This window comes from Anolis sagrei, chromosome 4, assembly GCF_037176765.1.
Source record: "Anolis sagrei isolate rAnoSag1 chromosome 4, rAnoSag1.mat, whole genome shotgun sequence".
Lineage (NCBI taxonomy): Eukaryota > Metazoa > Chordata > Lepidosauria > Squamata > Dactyloidae > Anolis > Anolis sagrei.
Genome location: NC_090024.1, coordinates 186,146,898 through 186,159,671, shown reverse-complemented (window position 1 = coordinate 186,159,671; position 12,774 = coordinate 186,146,898). Strand labels below are relative to the sequence as shown.

General features: G+C 42.0%; 1 protein-coding gene across 4 annotated transcripts in view; it reads right to left on the bottom strand.

The window, feature by feature from the left end:
• Window positions 1-9,458, bottom strand: part of LOC132773743 (armadillo repeat-containing protein 12-like) — a 77,621-nt gene extending 68,163 nt beyond the window's left edge. For 2 of the 4 annotated variants that reach the window (XM_067467978.1, XM_060773188.2), the window contains exons 1-2: window positions 9,120-9,458; window positions 1,549-1,659 (exon numbers count right to left, since the gene is read on the bottom strand). Coding sequence is in view for 1 of the 4 variants with exons in the window: in XM_060773188.2 (XP_060629171.2) it covers window positions 1,549-1,641 (93 nt within the window). In the remaining 3 variants the exon portion in view is untranslated. The remainder of the gene's footprint in view (window positions 1-1,548; window positions 1,660-9,119) is intronic. The other 2 variants (XM_060773187.2, XM_067467977.1) reach the window with 1 other exon arrangement.
• Window positions 9,459-12,774: the final 3,316 nt, after the last annotated feature.

Sequence of the window (12,774 nt, the reverse complement as noted above, 5' to 3'; positions counted from 1 at the left end):
CATTCTGTTGCTTTGCAAATGTCTTTTTAAATCCTTGCTAAAGTCACATTTTACATCAAGAAACAAGGGATTCTGCAGTCTTTACACATCATGCAAATTAAAAAGATATACACAGACTTGTTGGTTTTATACATTTTGTGATGGTATGGATAATAACAGAAGACACAGAAGTGGAATCAAATTATGTGCATGCTGAATGCAATGGGATGCCACAATTGTACTATTCAAACACAAACTTTAGTATTAAATTTGCACAAGAGTCCTGTCCTGCCTCTGGCAAGACTGATGAACACTGTTTTCATCCCAGATCTTCACCCAGTGTTTGATATTTCACTGGGCTGTATCCACATCTGCATGTTCGTGATTTAAAACTGCAAACTTCTCAGTTTGCCAGAGAAGGTTAATGGTCCCAAATTCTGTACCAATTTGGCACAGTCCTGGTCATCATCATATAGTCATCATGTAATCCTGAACTTAGCCTCGCTCCTTCTCCTTCTCTTTTAAAACCTAGCAAGAAGGAACGCTTGCACGAAATCATTGATACTGGGGATGGCGGGGGGGGGGGGGGGGGGAGGGGGGTAAGCAATGAGAGGTATTCACATTCAACCTAATGTATGAGGAATGTGGCTTGAGCAGATCCATGTGAGACTTTCCCACATATCTTACTTGCAAGGTGGCTTTCAAGTGCATGGTAATGACGCACACGCATTGATTCCGTTGCAAGTTGAGTGGTGGCAAAGCAATCCCACAATCATTCCTTCCTATTTCAAATGCAAGCTTTTCAGAGAATACTAATAAATGAGCCCTGTGAACCTTTCTTGCATCACTGGTACACATGTGGCATTGTTCGTGAGGGACAGAATACAGAAGGCAGCCTTGTCAAAAGATTCAGAATTTGAGAGATCCAGGTTCTAGTTCTCATTAAGCCATGAAACTCAGTGGGTTACATTACATAACTCATCTAAAAGGGCCCCTGTTTTTGAAAAAGTAAGTATACCTGCTTCCCAGTGCTGGTAACACTCACACATAAACACACTCACTCTACATCTTCCCTGCTGTAAAAGAAGGAGAAGGAGGAAGAGGAGGAGGAAAAGGTGGCAGAACCAGCAAGAGTTATGGCAACTTTCCTCCCCTAATATTGAGAGAGAAGGATGTGAGTCAATGGAAGGTCTTGCTATATATGATCGCAATCTTGTTCTCCATCTACAGTGATAACTTAAATAATTTTCAAACTGGTATTGAAGAAAGCGGTTTCTCTGTGCAGATGATTATATAGGAAATCCTGGGACTACTTTGAGGCCCAGATAGCGATTACATATACCATAAAGCACTGATACACATTAAGAGCTTTCTTTTGTGGGTTTTGTGTGTGTTTGTTGTTTGGCCACCACAGTTTTAAGTTAGCTTCAAACTGCATTAAATAGTCAGTGTAAATGAGGTCTCTCTTTCTCCATTTCCATTTCTGCTGGAGCCAAGCAATATAATATGTACAGGTGATTTCTCCTGCCCATCCTCCCTCAATGCCTTTGCACTGGCATTCAAAAATACCTTGGTTCTAGGTTGCAGGGAGTTTTCCAGGCTGTATAACCATGTTCCAGAAGCATTCTCTCCTGCCATTTCACCCACATCTATGGCAGGCATCCTCAGAGGTTGAGGGATCTGTTGGAAATTAGGCAAGTGGGGTTTATATATCTGCAGAATGTACTGAGTGGGACAAAGAACTCTTGTCTTTTGGAGGCAAGTGTGAATGTTGTAATTGGCCACCTTTATTAGCATTGAATAGCTTTGCAGCAGGCATGTAGCCGGGAAGGGGGGGGGGCAAATTCTCATGGTGGTCTGCAAGAAGGCCTCACTGGTACATTATTTAAACTGTTACGTTTATTCATATCATGATCTGATCCTCATGTTCAACATATCCCATATGCATGGGGGTATTGGGGTAACGATACAAAAGGTTTGCTAAGGTACACCCTCTTTCACTCAGACTCAGCCCCTCCCAAATCAAAATCCTGGCTATGGGTCTGTCTTGCAGCTTCAAAGCTTGGCTGCTTCCTGCCTGGGGGAATCCTTTGTATGGAGATGTTTGCTGGCCGTGATTGTTTCCTGTCTGGAATTCCCCGGTTTTCTGAGTGTTCTTCTTTATTTACTGTCTTGGTTTTAGAGTTTTTTGAATGTCTTGGTTCTCCATCACCCTTCCTTTTTGATCTATTGACAGCATGTTAAAGGAATGGCTAGATCTGCTGTTCCATACCTCATTAATCCATACCCTCCAACTGTTCTGATTTGGTAGGGATAGTCCCCGATGTAATCTGTAATCCCATTTTCTCCAGATGCTTTTTAAATGTCCCTGCTTCTCTCTCCTGCACACACCTTTCTACTTCATTTTCATTTTCCTTTAACTGCTGCAAATTGAGTTCAAAATGCAAAACTGGTGTGCATACAGTGGAGAGAGGAGAAAAAGGAGTGGATTTGTGTCCTTTTCAGTGGGCTCAGGCAAAAGCAAGCAGCTGCAGCCTATCCTAGCTTGTGTGTTTGACCTGATGTTACTTGGCTAAATGCCTCCTGGTTTTCATCTGTCAATTATAGCAGAGCCTGTTGCCCCCTCCCTTTCCTCCTTGCATTGCAGCAGCTGAGGAGGAATGCAGAAAGTTTTTAAAGAATCAGCTAGGGATGCTCTGTAGTGTTTTAATAATTTTAATGGTTCTGTAATTTTAATTGATTTGTTTTAACAATTCCACGGTTTGATCCTATTTTAATATTTATATGTTGTAGATTTTAAATTGCATTTTTTTATCATTGTGAGTTGATTTTAGTCTTATTTAAGAGAGGAAAGCAGGGTATTAATTTAGGAACCTGGTCTGAATATCCAGTTCAAAGGGATATTGTGAGCACAGCGTGTAGAGGAGAAGAGTTACACATTCTGCCTTGAGCTCACTGGATGAAATGTGAGATAACAATGTAACCAATAAATAAATGGAAATGGAAAAGACTGTACGCTCCTATCATACAAGCAGGACGTGCATTGCTAATGCCAATTTAAGCCACACAATCGAGAACACCCTTCAGTTCTGATCTCCTCAACGCACATTTTGAAATTTAATTGGCCAAGTGCATTGAAAGCTTAGTCTCAATGTCTGAGTTGTACAATAGATTGGAAAAGAAGGACAGTGGATTAGATTCGGACTTAGTGGTACTTATAAAATAGACCTTTAGACTCAATGGGACTAAGTGCTTTTGCAACTGTAAAGGTAACTATGGAGATCAATTAGAGTAATCAATTACAAACCTTTAAATCAATAGAACATTTTTACACTAAGGAAAACATATGTTTACTTTTCCAAATAGCATCTAAATTATCAATATTGGGATCCAAAGCAGCTTACAAAAGGTAAAACAAATACAGTTACAAAAAGAGGCTATGTGTGTGTGTGCATGCATGCATGCATAAAGTTATTTTTAAAATTCAATTAAATCCCTTTTTTAAAAAATCAATTGAAAAATGAAAGATAAAAATCAGAAAAACAATACATCATGGAAAATATGGAGCCTTCTCAGTCAATATCTGGAAAGCTCATTTTTCATTTGCTGATGAAGTGGCAATAAGGAAGGAACTGAGTAGCAGGCACCAAGAAGCTGTTCTCCTTTGCTCCCACAACAAACAAACTTGAGAAAAGGGTGGGACTGAGTAATGGATCTTCCTGGAAGATCTGGGCAAGCATCCATACTGTAGAATTCCTGCAGTTAGACACCACTTTAACTGCCAGGGCTCAATGCTAGGGACTAGCATCCTGGGATTTCACCAAACTAGAAATCCTCGGATTTCTAGTTTGTTGAGGTACCAGCACCCTTTGGCAGAGAAAATGAATGATCTTGTAAAACTGCAAACTACCCTTATTCCAGTCTCTGGCCCAGCTTACCTATTCGAACGTATCTCCCTCTATGAATGTATCTCCCTCTACAAACCCCCAAGGACCGTAAGATCATCTGGAGAGACCCTGTTCTCGGTCCCACCACCATCACAATCATGGTTGGTAGGAACGAGAGACAGGGCCTTCTTGGTGGTGGAACGCCCTCCTGAACGGGATTAGATCTGCCCCTTCCCTCATTTACCTTCCAGAAAATGCTAAAAACCTGGTTATGGAATCAAGCATTCACTGGATATAGGGTTTTAACGGACTGGTTTTGTGGACGGCAATGGACTGAAGATGGTTTTAATGTACTATTGAACTGATGGCTATGGATTATTCGAAGGATGACAGGAAATGGCAAACTGTTCTTATGTAATTTTAACTGTTTTTAATATAGATTAAATGTATTTTAGTTTGTGTATCGTTTGGCACCGAAGGGTACGTTGGTAGCCATCCTCGGAGGCGAGAAGGACGGGATAGAAATTATCTAAATAAATAAATATAATAATAATAATAATAAATTCCATAACATGGAGCCATGCCAATTAAAGTGGTGTCAATCTGCATTAATTCTACAGTATAAAGGCATGCAGGGGGCCCAAGTAGACTCATGCAAAGAGATAGGGATCTTCAGAGGAGCTAAATGTGAGCATATGCAACTTTACAAATCATAACCTACTCTTTGATTTTGAATTGATTCAATTTAAAACAAGCGGGTGTTTTTGTAAGGTCTGCCATAGACAAATTCTAAGAAAAAGGGGAGTTAGTAGATGCCATGGTAGAGTAGACGATTTTCTCTGCTAGAAACTTTTGAGATCATAGAATGATAGAACTGGAAGGGCCAACTGAATTCTCTTCTAATTCAACTTTGCACCCCATATCTGTTGAACACCTATATATCCTAATGGTACCAGATCCTGTCTGATTTGGAATGCTAAACAGAATCAGGCCTGGTTAGTACTTATTTGGAATCTTAGAGTCAGAAGAGACCCCAAGGGCAACCCAATCCAACTTCCTGCTGTGCAGGAACCAATCAAAGCACGCCCGATAGATGACCATCTAATTTCTGCTCAAAAACCTCCAGAGAAGGAGAATGCACCATACCCCAAGGGAGCATATTCCACTGTTAGACAGCTCTTACTGTCAGGAAGTTCTAATATTTAGGTGGAGTCTCTTTTCCTGCAATCTGAATGCATTACCATGTCTTGGTCTCCAGAGCAAAAAACAAGCCTGCTGGAAATTCCATAACCTATTGGAAATAACTGCACCATAACCTTATTGAAAAGGTAAAAATGATGTCACATCCATTTGGCAAATGTGAATCTTCATGAACATGTTGAAACCATTTTGAAAACTACTAGTCAAGGAAAGCATGACCTTGTTAAAAGTCAATTATTTGAATAAGTGATATTCACAAGCATTCATGTAATGGCACACAGGTAACTCAGCTGTTAAACTGAAGGACCATGACTTAAAACTGCCAAGAATAAAGACATGTCAATACAAATATATATTTGGTTAGCAGAGGATGGTTGTTTCTTTGAAGTTTTCCCAAAGAATATACACTCCCTTAAAACCTCTTAGTTAAAATATGTGCTCAGAGATAATAAAAAACAAAATCTTCTTTGAAAAATAACATATTTTGTTTACTCATAAACAACTTGTATTAATTCACCATGCAGGCACATTTCTAATTAAAGTTCAGTTATAGATAAGATGTAATTTCTTTTCTGTCTTGAGTACACAGGATATCATTCTTCATCAATTGTCCATAGTCTTTAGATATAGTTGTACTCACTGAAGTCCATAGGTCATACTATATCCATTAAAGTCCACGCACCTACTGATTTCAGGTGAACTCTAACCAAAAGAGAATAAAGTGGGGCTATGGCTTCTGGTGGCACTGTGGGTTAAACCACTGAGCTGCTATACTTGTTGACCAAAAGGTCACAGGTTCAAATCTGGTCAGCCCCAGCTTCTGCCAACCTAGCAGTTCAAAAACATGCAAATGTGAGCAGATCAATAGGTATCGCTCTGGTGAGAAGGTAACGGAGCTCCATGCAATCATGCTGTCCACACGACCTTGGGGGTGTCTACAGACCATGCCGGCTCTTTGGCTTAGAAATGGAGATGAGCACCAAGCCCCAGATTTGGAATGACTGGACTTAATAGCAGGGAAAAACCTTAACCTTTATCTATGGTTTTCCTCAATTGAGAGGATGCAGCCTAGAATCACATTGGCTTTTTTAGCTGCATGACAATGTTGACTCAAAGTGTAAGATATGCCTTATAGTTTCCCTTGACCATCACGTCTTTCTTCCTCCGAATGGAATATCTCTTCAAAAATGATGCCCGTTGTGGCCTATGCATGCCATGAACTGCACCTCCCATCTGCTCAAGCCATCATGGATAACAGGAATGAAAGGACTTGTTGTGCAAAACATATATAGGAGACCAGGTCAAAGAAGGCTGAATGCCACCTATTCATACATCCTCTCTAATAAAGAATGTTTCCTTTCATCATATGCAAACGTATGCATGTACAATCGACTGACAAACCAATCAAAGATTGATGAATGTAGGAAATTATTTCCACCGCTACATGAGTTACTGGTTTCCACCCTTTGACGTCCACAGATTCCCCCCTCCCCACAATAATATATACCGGTAATATCTCTCTGAACACATCATTTTTTCCTAGCTTGTTTCCTTAGGATATATATCTCTATCACGCACACATACAAGCCGAGGAGGCAAAATAGGAAAGAATGAAGCGTTCAGATAATGCTGCCAGTCCAATATTAAGCCCACAAAACCCAGGAAAATCAGCGTCCAGTGAGCATTTAACTCCATCCTCACCCCTTTTCTTATTTTGTCCTAAGTGACCTACCAGATGTGCAAAGGCAATTATCCCCACATGCTAAAGACACGGGTGAACTAAGGACAGAGGCTTGTTTTGTTGTTCAGATGGGGCGTCTTTTGGGTGGGCAGGCGGTGGCATGGATTGCCACACAGAGCTAACATCTTATGGAAGGGAAACATGGTGTTGTTGGGGTTTTTTTATAAAAAAAACAAATAAACTTTAATTCCTTAAATATATGGATACATGCATGGATCAAAAGCAGAAAGTCAGTTTCTGGGGTGCATCTGCACTGTATAATTAATCCAGTTCAGCACCACTTTTACTGCCATGGCTCAATGCTATGGAATCCTGGGAGTCGGAGTTCAGTGAGGTACCACACTTTGGGAAAGAAAACTAAAGACCTTGTAAAACAGCAGCTCCTGCAATTCCATGAAGGCATCTACACTGAAGTTTTGACACCACTTTCACTGCAATGGCTCAATGCTATGGAATCCTGTGAGTCGTGATTCCACAAGATCTTTAACCTTTCTGTCACCAAACTACAATGCCCATGATTCCACAAAGGCATCTACACTGCATTTTTGACACAGCTTTCACTGCCAAGACTCAATGCTATGGAATCTTGTGAGTCGTGATTCCACAAAGCCTTTAGCCTTTCTGTCACCAAACTAAAACTCCCAGGATTCCATAGCATTGAGCCATGGCACTCGAAGTGGTATCGAACTAGATTAATTCTACAGTGTGGATGCACCTGTGGATAAATGTGTGGGCTAAAAGCAGAAGAAAGTTTCTAGGGGCAAATCTACACTGGAGAACTGAATGCATTTGGACATCACTTTTACTGCTATGGCTCAGTGCTATGGAATCTTGGGAGCTGTAGTTTGGTGCTGCACTCTTTGGTAGAGGTTTAAAACCCTGTAAAACAACAAGTCCACAGCACTGAGTCATGGCAGCTAAAATGTTGTCAAGTTGCATTAATTCTGCAGTTGTACTCCTAGAAATCACAAGAGTTACTCATTAGAAGAGCATTTCTCAACCTGGGGGTCGGGACCCCTGAGGGGGTTGTGATGAGGTGTCACAGGGGTCGCTAAAGACCATCAGAAAACACAGTATTTTCTGTTGGTCATGGGGTTCTGTGTGGGAAGTTTGACCCAATTCTACAGTTCATGGGGTTCAGAATGCTCTTTGATTGTAGGTGAACGATAAATCCCAGCAACTACAACTCCCAAATGTCAAGATTTATTTCCCCCAAACTCCACCGGTGTTCACATTTGAGCATATTGAGTATTCATGCCAAGTTTGGTCCAGATCCACCATTATTTGAGTCCACAGTGCTCTCTAGATATAGGTGAACTACAACTCCAGAACTCAAGGCTACCAAACCCTTCCAGTATTTTCTGATGGTCATGGGAGTTCTGTGTACTAAGCTTGGTTCAATTTCATTGTTGGCGGAGTTTAGAATGCTCTTTGATTGTAGGTTAACTATAAATCCCAGCAACTGCAACTCCCAAATGACAAAATCAATCCCAAAACTCAAGGGTTTTCTGTTGGTCATGGGAATTCTGTTTGCCAAGTTTGGTTCAACTCCATCATTGTTAGAGTTCAGAAAGTTCTTTGATTGTAGGTTAACTATAAGCCCAGCAACTACAAACTCCCAAATGACAAAATCAGTCCTGTCCCCACAATCCCACCAGTATTCAAATTTGGGCGTATTGGGTATTTGTGCCCAATTTGGTCCGGTGAATTTGAAAATACATCCTCCATATCAGATATTTACATTACCATTCATAACAGTAGCAACATTACAGTTATGAAGTAGCAACAAAAATAATGTTATGGTTGGGGGTCACCACAACACGAGGAACTGTATTAAAGGGTTAGGAAGATTGAGAAATACTGCATTTGTGATCTCATCACACTAGAGAATGAATCTAATTTAAATCCAGTTGCTGCCTCCTGCAGAATTCTGGGGTTTGTAGTTTAGGGAGGATACTTTAACAGCCTCGCTAAACTACAAACCCCAGAATTTTGCAGGAGGCAGAAAGTGAATTTAAACTGGATTCATAGTGTGATGAAGTATTAGGTGAATCTAGAATGAATGCAGATGGACATCACTCTCACTGCCATGGCTCAATGCTATGGAATCCTGGGAGTTGTAATTCTATCCCTTTTAACTGCAAGAGCTCAATGATTTGGAGTTTTACAAGGCCTCCCTTGAGTCTTGTCAAAAAATGCTGTTGCCACCCTAAACGACAACTCCCATGATTCCATTGAGGCACTGAGAGCATAATAAGCATTCATTCTAAGGTGTAGATGCCCCCAAGGCAAGACCCACGACTCCTACTCACCTTTCTAGGTTCTTCGACCACAGCTTCCTCAGGGATGACGGTTTAGTATTCCTTTCCGTGGGGGAAAGGGCCCCTCTAGATGCCCTCTCCGGTTCCCCTTCGCTTTGCTGCCTTTGTGCGTGTAAACACTGGAGCCGCGCGGCTGAGTCTTGGCCGAGAGAGAGAGAAAAAGATCAAGGTTTCGTAACACACGGCGGACCTTCCCGGAAAAACAAAGAAAACATAAACACTCGGGGCGCAATCCACGCCGAGAAAGAGAGGGAGGGAGCCCTCGGGCCCTTGTACCCATCCGGAGAAAGGTGGGACAAAAACACAGCCCATGAACCCAGCCACACGAAGAGCACGTTTTCATCTACACTGTGGAAGTTCAACAGTTTGACACCACTTTAACTGCCATGGAATCCTGGGAGCTGTAGTTTGGTGAGGTCTCACTACTCTTGCCCCCGCCATGATTCCATAGCATTGAGCCATAGCAATGATAGTGGTGACAAACTGCATTCATTCCACAGTGTAGATGCACCCTCAGTCTGCATCCATCCATGTTGACTTTATTATACTGTATGCAGTTATTTGCCAAGGCTCAATGCTATGAGTTGTAGTTTTACAAGGTCTTTAGGCTTTTCTACTGGTGCCTCACCAAACTCCCAATATTCCACAGCACTCAGTAAAGTGGTTTCAAAGTGTGTTAATTCCACAGTGTAGATGCAACTTCAGTCCGCATCCATCAATGTTGACTTTATCATACCGTTAGTATGCAGTTAATTGCCATGGCTCAGTGCTGTGAGTTGTAGTTTTACAAGGTCTTTAGGCTTCTCAACGGGTGCCTGATCTAAGTACAACTCCCAGTATTCCATGGCACTCAGTAAAGTGCTATCAAAGTGTGTTAATTCCACAGTGTAGATGCACCCTCAGTCTGCATCCATCCATGTTGACTTTATTATACTGTTAGTTTGCAATTAATTGTCATGGCTCAGTACTATGAGTTGTAGTTTTACAAGGTCTTTAGGCTTCTCAATGGGTGCCTGATCTAATTACAACTCCCAGTATTCTATAGCTCTCAGTAAAGTGGTATCAAAGTGTGTTAATTCCACAGCGTAGATGCACCCTCAGTTTGTATTCATTCATGTTGATTTTTTATACTGTTATGCAATTAATTACATTGGCTCAGTGCTGCGAATTGTAGTTTTACAAGGCTTCTCAGCAGGTGCCTGATCTAACTACACCTCCCAGTATTCCATGGCACTTAGTAAAGTGGTATCAAAGTGCATTAATTCCATAGTGTAGATGCACCCATCCACGTTGACTTTATTATACTGTATGCAGTAAATTGCCATGGCTCAGTGCTCTGAGTTGTAGTTTTACAAGATCTTTAGGCTTCTGTACTGGTGCCTGATCTAACTACACATTCCAGTATTCCATAGCACTCAGTAAAGTGGTACCAAAGTGTACTAATTCTACAATGTAGATGCACCCTCAGTCTGCTTCCATCCATACTGACTAGAAAACAGGATGATTCTCATGGAGCATCTACACCAGGCATGGGCAAACTTCAGCCATTCAGGTGTTTTGGACTTCAACTCCCACAATTCCTAGCAACCTACCAGTTGTTAGGAATTGTGGGAGTTGAAATCCAAAAGACCTGGAGAGCTGAAGTTTGCCCATGCCTGATCTACACTGTAGAATTAATGCACTTCAACACCACTTTACTGAGTGCTATGGAATACTGGAAGTTGTAGTATGGTGAGGCATCAGTAGAGAAGTTTTAAAATCTTGTAACACCTTGTTAAACTACAACTCATAGTATTGAGTCATGGCAATTAACTGCATACAGTCTGAATGGTCAGGTTAGGAGAAGAGAGGCACTGTAGAATTAGTGCACTTTGACACCACTTTACTGAGTGCTATGGAATACTGGGAGCTGTAGTTTGGACAGGCACCAGTAGATAAGGCTAAAAACCTTGTAAAACCTTGTTAAACTACAACTCATAGTATTGTGTCATGGCAATTTACTGCATACAATCTGAATGGTCAGTCATTCGGGTTAGGAGAAGAGAGGCTCTGTGGAATTAAGACAGTTTAATGCCACAGATGCAGATTGAGGTGGCATCTCTGCAGTAAAATTAATGCACTTTGACACCACATCAATGAGTGCTATGGAATACTGGGATTTGTAGTTTGGACAGGCACCAGTAGAGAAGGCTAAAGACCTTGTAAAACTACAATTCAGAGAATTGAGCTAGGGCAATTAACTGCATAACAGTATAATAAAGTCAACATGGATGGCTGCAGATTGATGTGACATCTACACTGTAGAGTTAACACACTTTGATACCACATGGCTGAGTGCTATGGAATACTGGGTGTTTGGTGAGACACCAGTAGAGAAAGCCTAAAGACCTTGTAAAACTACAACTCATAGCACTGAGCCATCTACACTGTAGAACCAATACACTTTGAAACCACTTTACTGAGTGCTATGGAATACTGGGAGTTGTAGTTTGGTGAGGCACTAGTAGAGAAAGATGAAGACCTTGTAAAACTACAACTCATAGCACTGAGCCAGGGTAATTAACTGCATAACTGTATAATAAAGTCAACATGGATTATGCAGATTGAGGTGGCATCTACACTGTAGAATTAACACTCTTTGAAATCACTTTATTGAGTGCTATGGAATACTTGGAGTCAGGCCCGTAGCCAGGATTTCGTTTGGGGGGGGGGCTGAATTTTTTTCAGGGGGGGTTTCAGGGGGGGCTGAGTTTGGGGGGGGGCTGAGTCTGAGTGAAAGAGGGTCTAACCTAGCAAACCTTTTGCATCATTACCCCAATACCCCCATGCATATGGGATATATTGAGCATGGTGATCAGATCGTGATATGAATAAACATAACAGTTTAAATAATGCACCAGTAAGGCCTTTTCGTGAACCACCATGAGAATTTCGGGGGGGGGGGGGGGGCTGAAGCCCCTCAAGCCCCCCTCCCCCTGGCTACATGCCTGCTTGGATTTGTAGTTTGGTGAGGCACCAGTAGAGAAAGCTGAAGACCATGTAAAACTACAGCTCATAGCACTGAGCCAGGGCAATTAACTGCATAACAGTACAATAAAGTCAACATGGATTATGCAGATTGAGGTGGCATCTGCACTGTAGAATTAGCACACTTTGATACATTACTGAGTGCTATGGAATACTGGGAGTTATAGATTGGTCGGGCACCTGTAGAGAAGGCTGAGGACCTTGTAAAACTACAGCTCATAGCACTGAGCCAGGGCAAGTAACTGCAAAGGAGTATAATAAAGTCAACACGGATGGATGCAGACTGAGGCTGCATCTACACTGTAGAATGGAGGCAGTTTGACACCAGAATGCTTTCCACAGTGTTATAAAGGATGTGAGGCGCAGGGGAGAGGACACGTGTCTTCATTTTGCACCGAGTAAGTGACACGCGAGTTCTATCCCACTCCAGAGACAAGTTGGGACCCCTTCCCTCAGGCAGCGGGTTGTGAAAAAAGGAAGGCGGTGCCATGTTTTCACACAAACACACACAAAAGGAGAAGCGGCCAATGGCGGGGAAGCGGTACCCGGACGGACAGGGGCGGGGGCCAATGGGAGCGCGAGGCGGGGCTTCACCCGGGGGGGACTGGCGGCCAGCGCC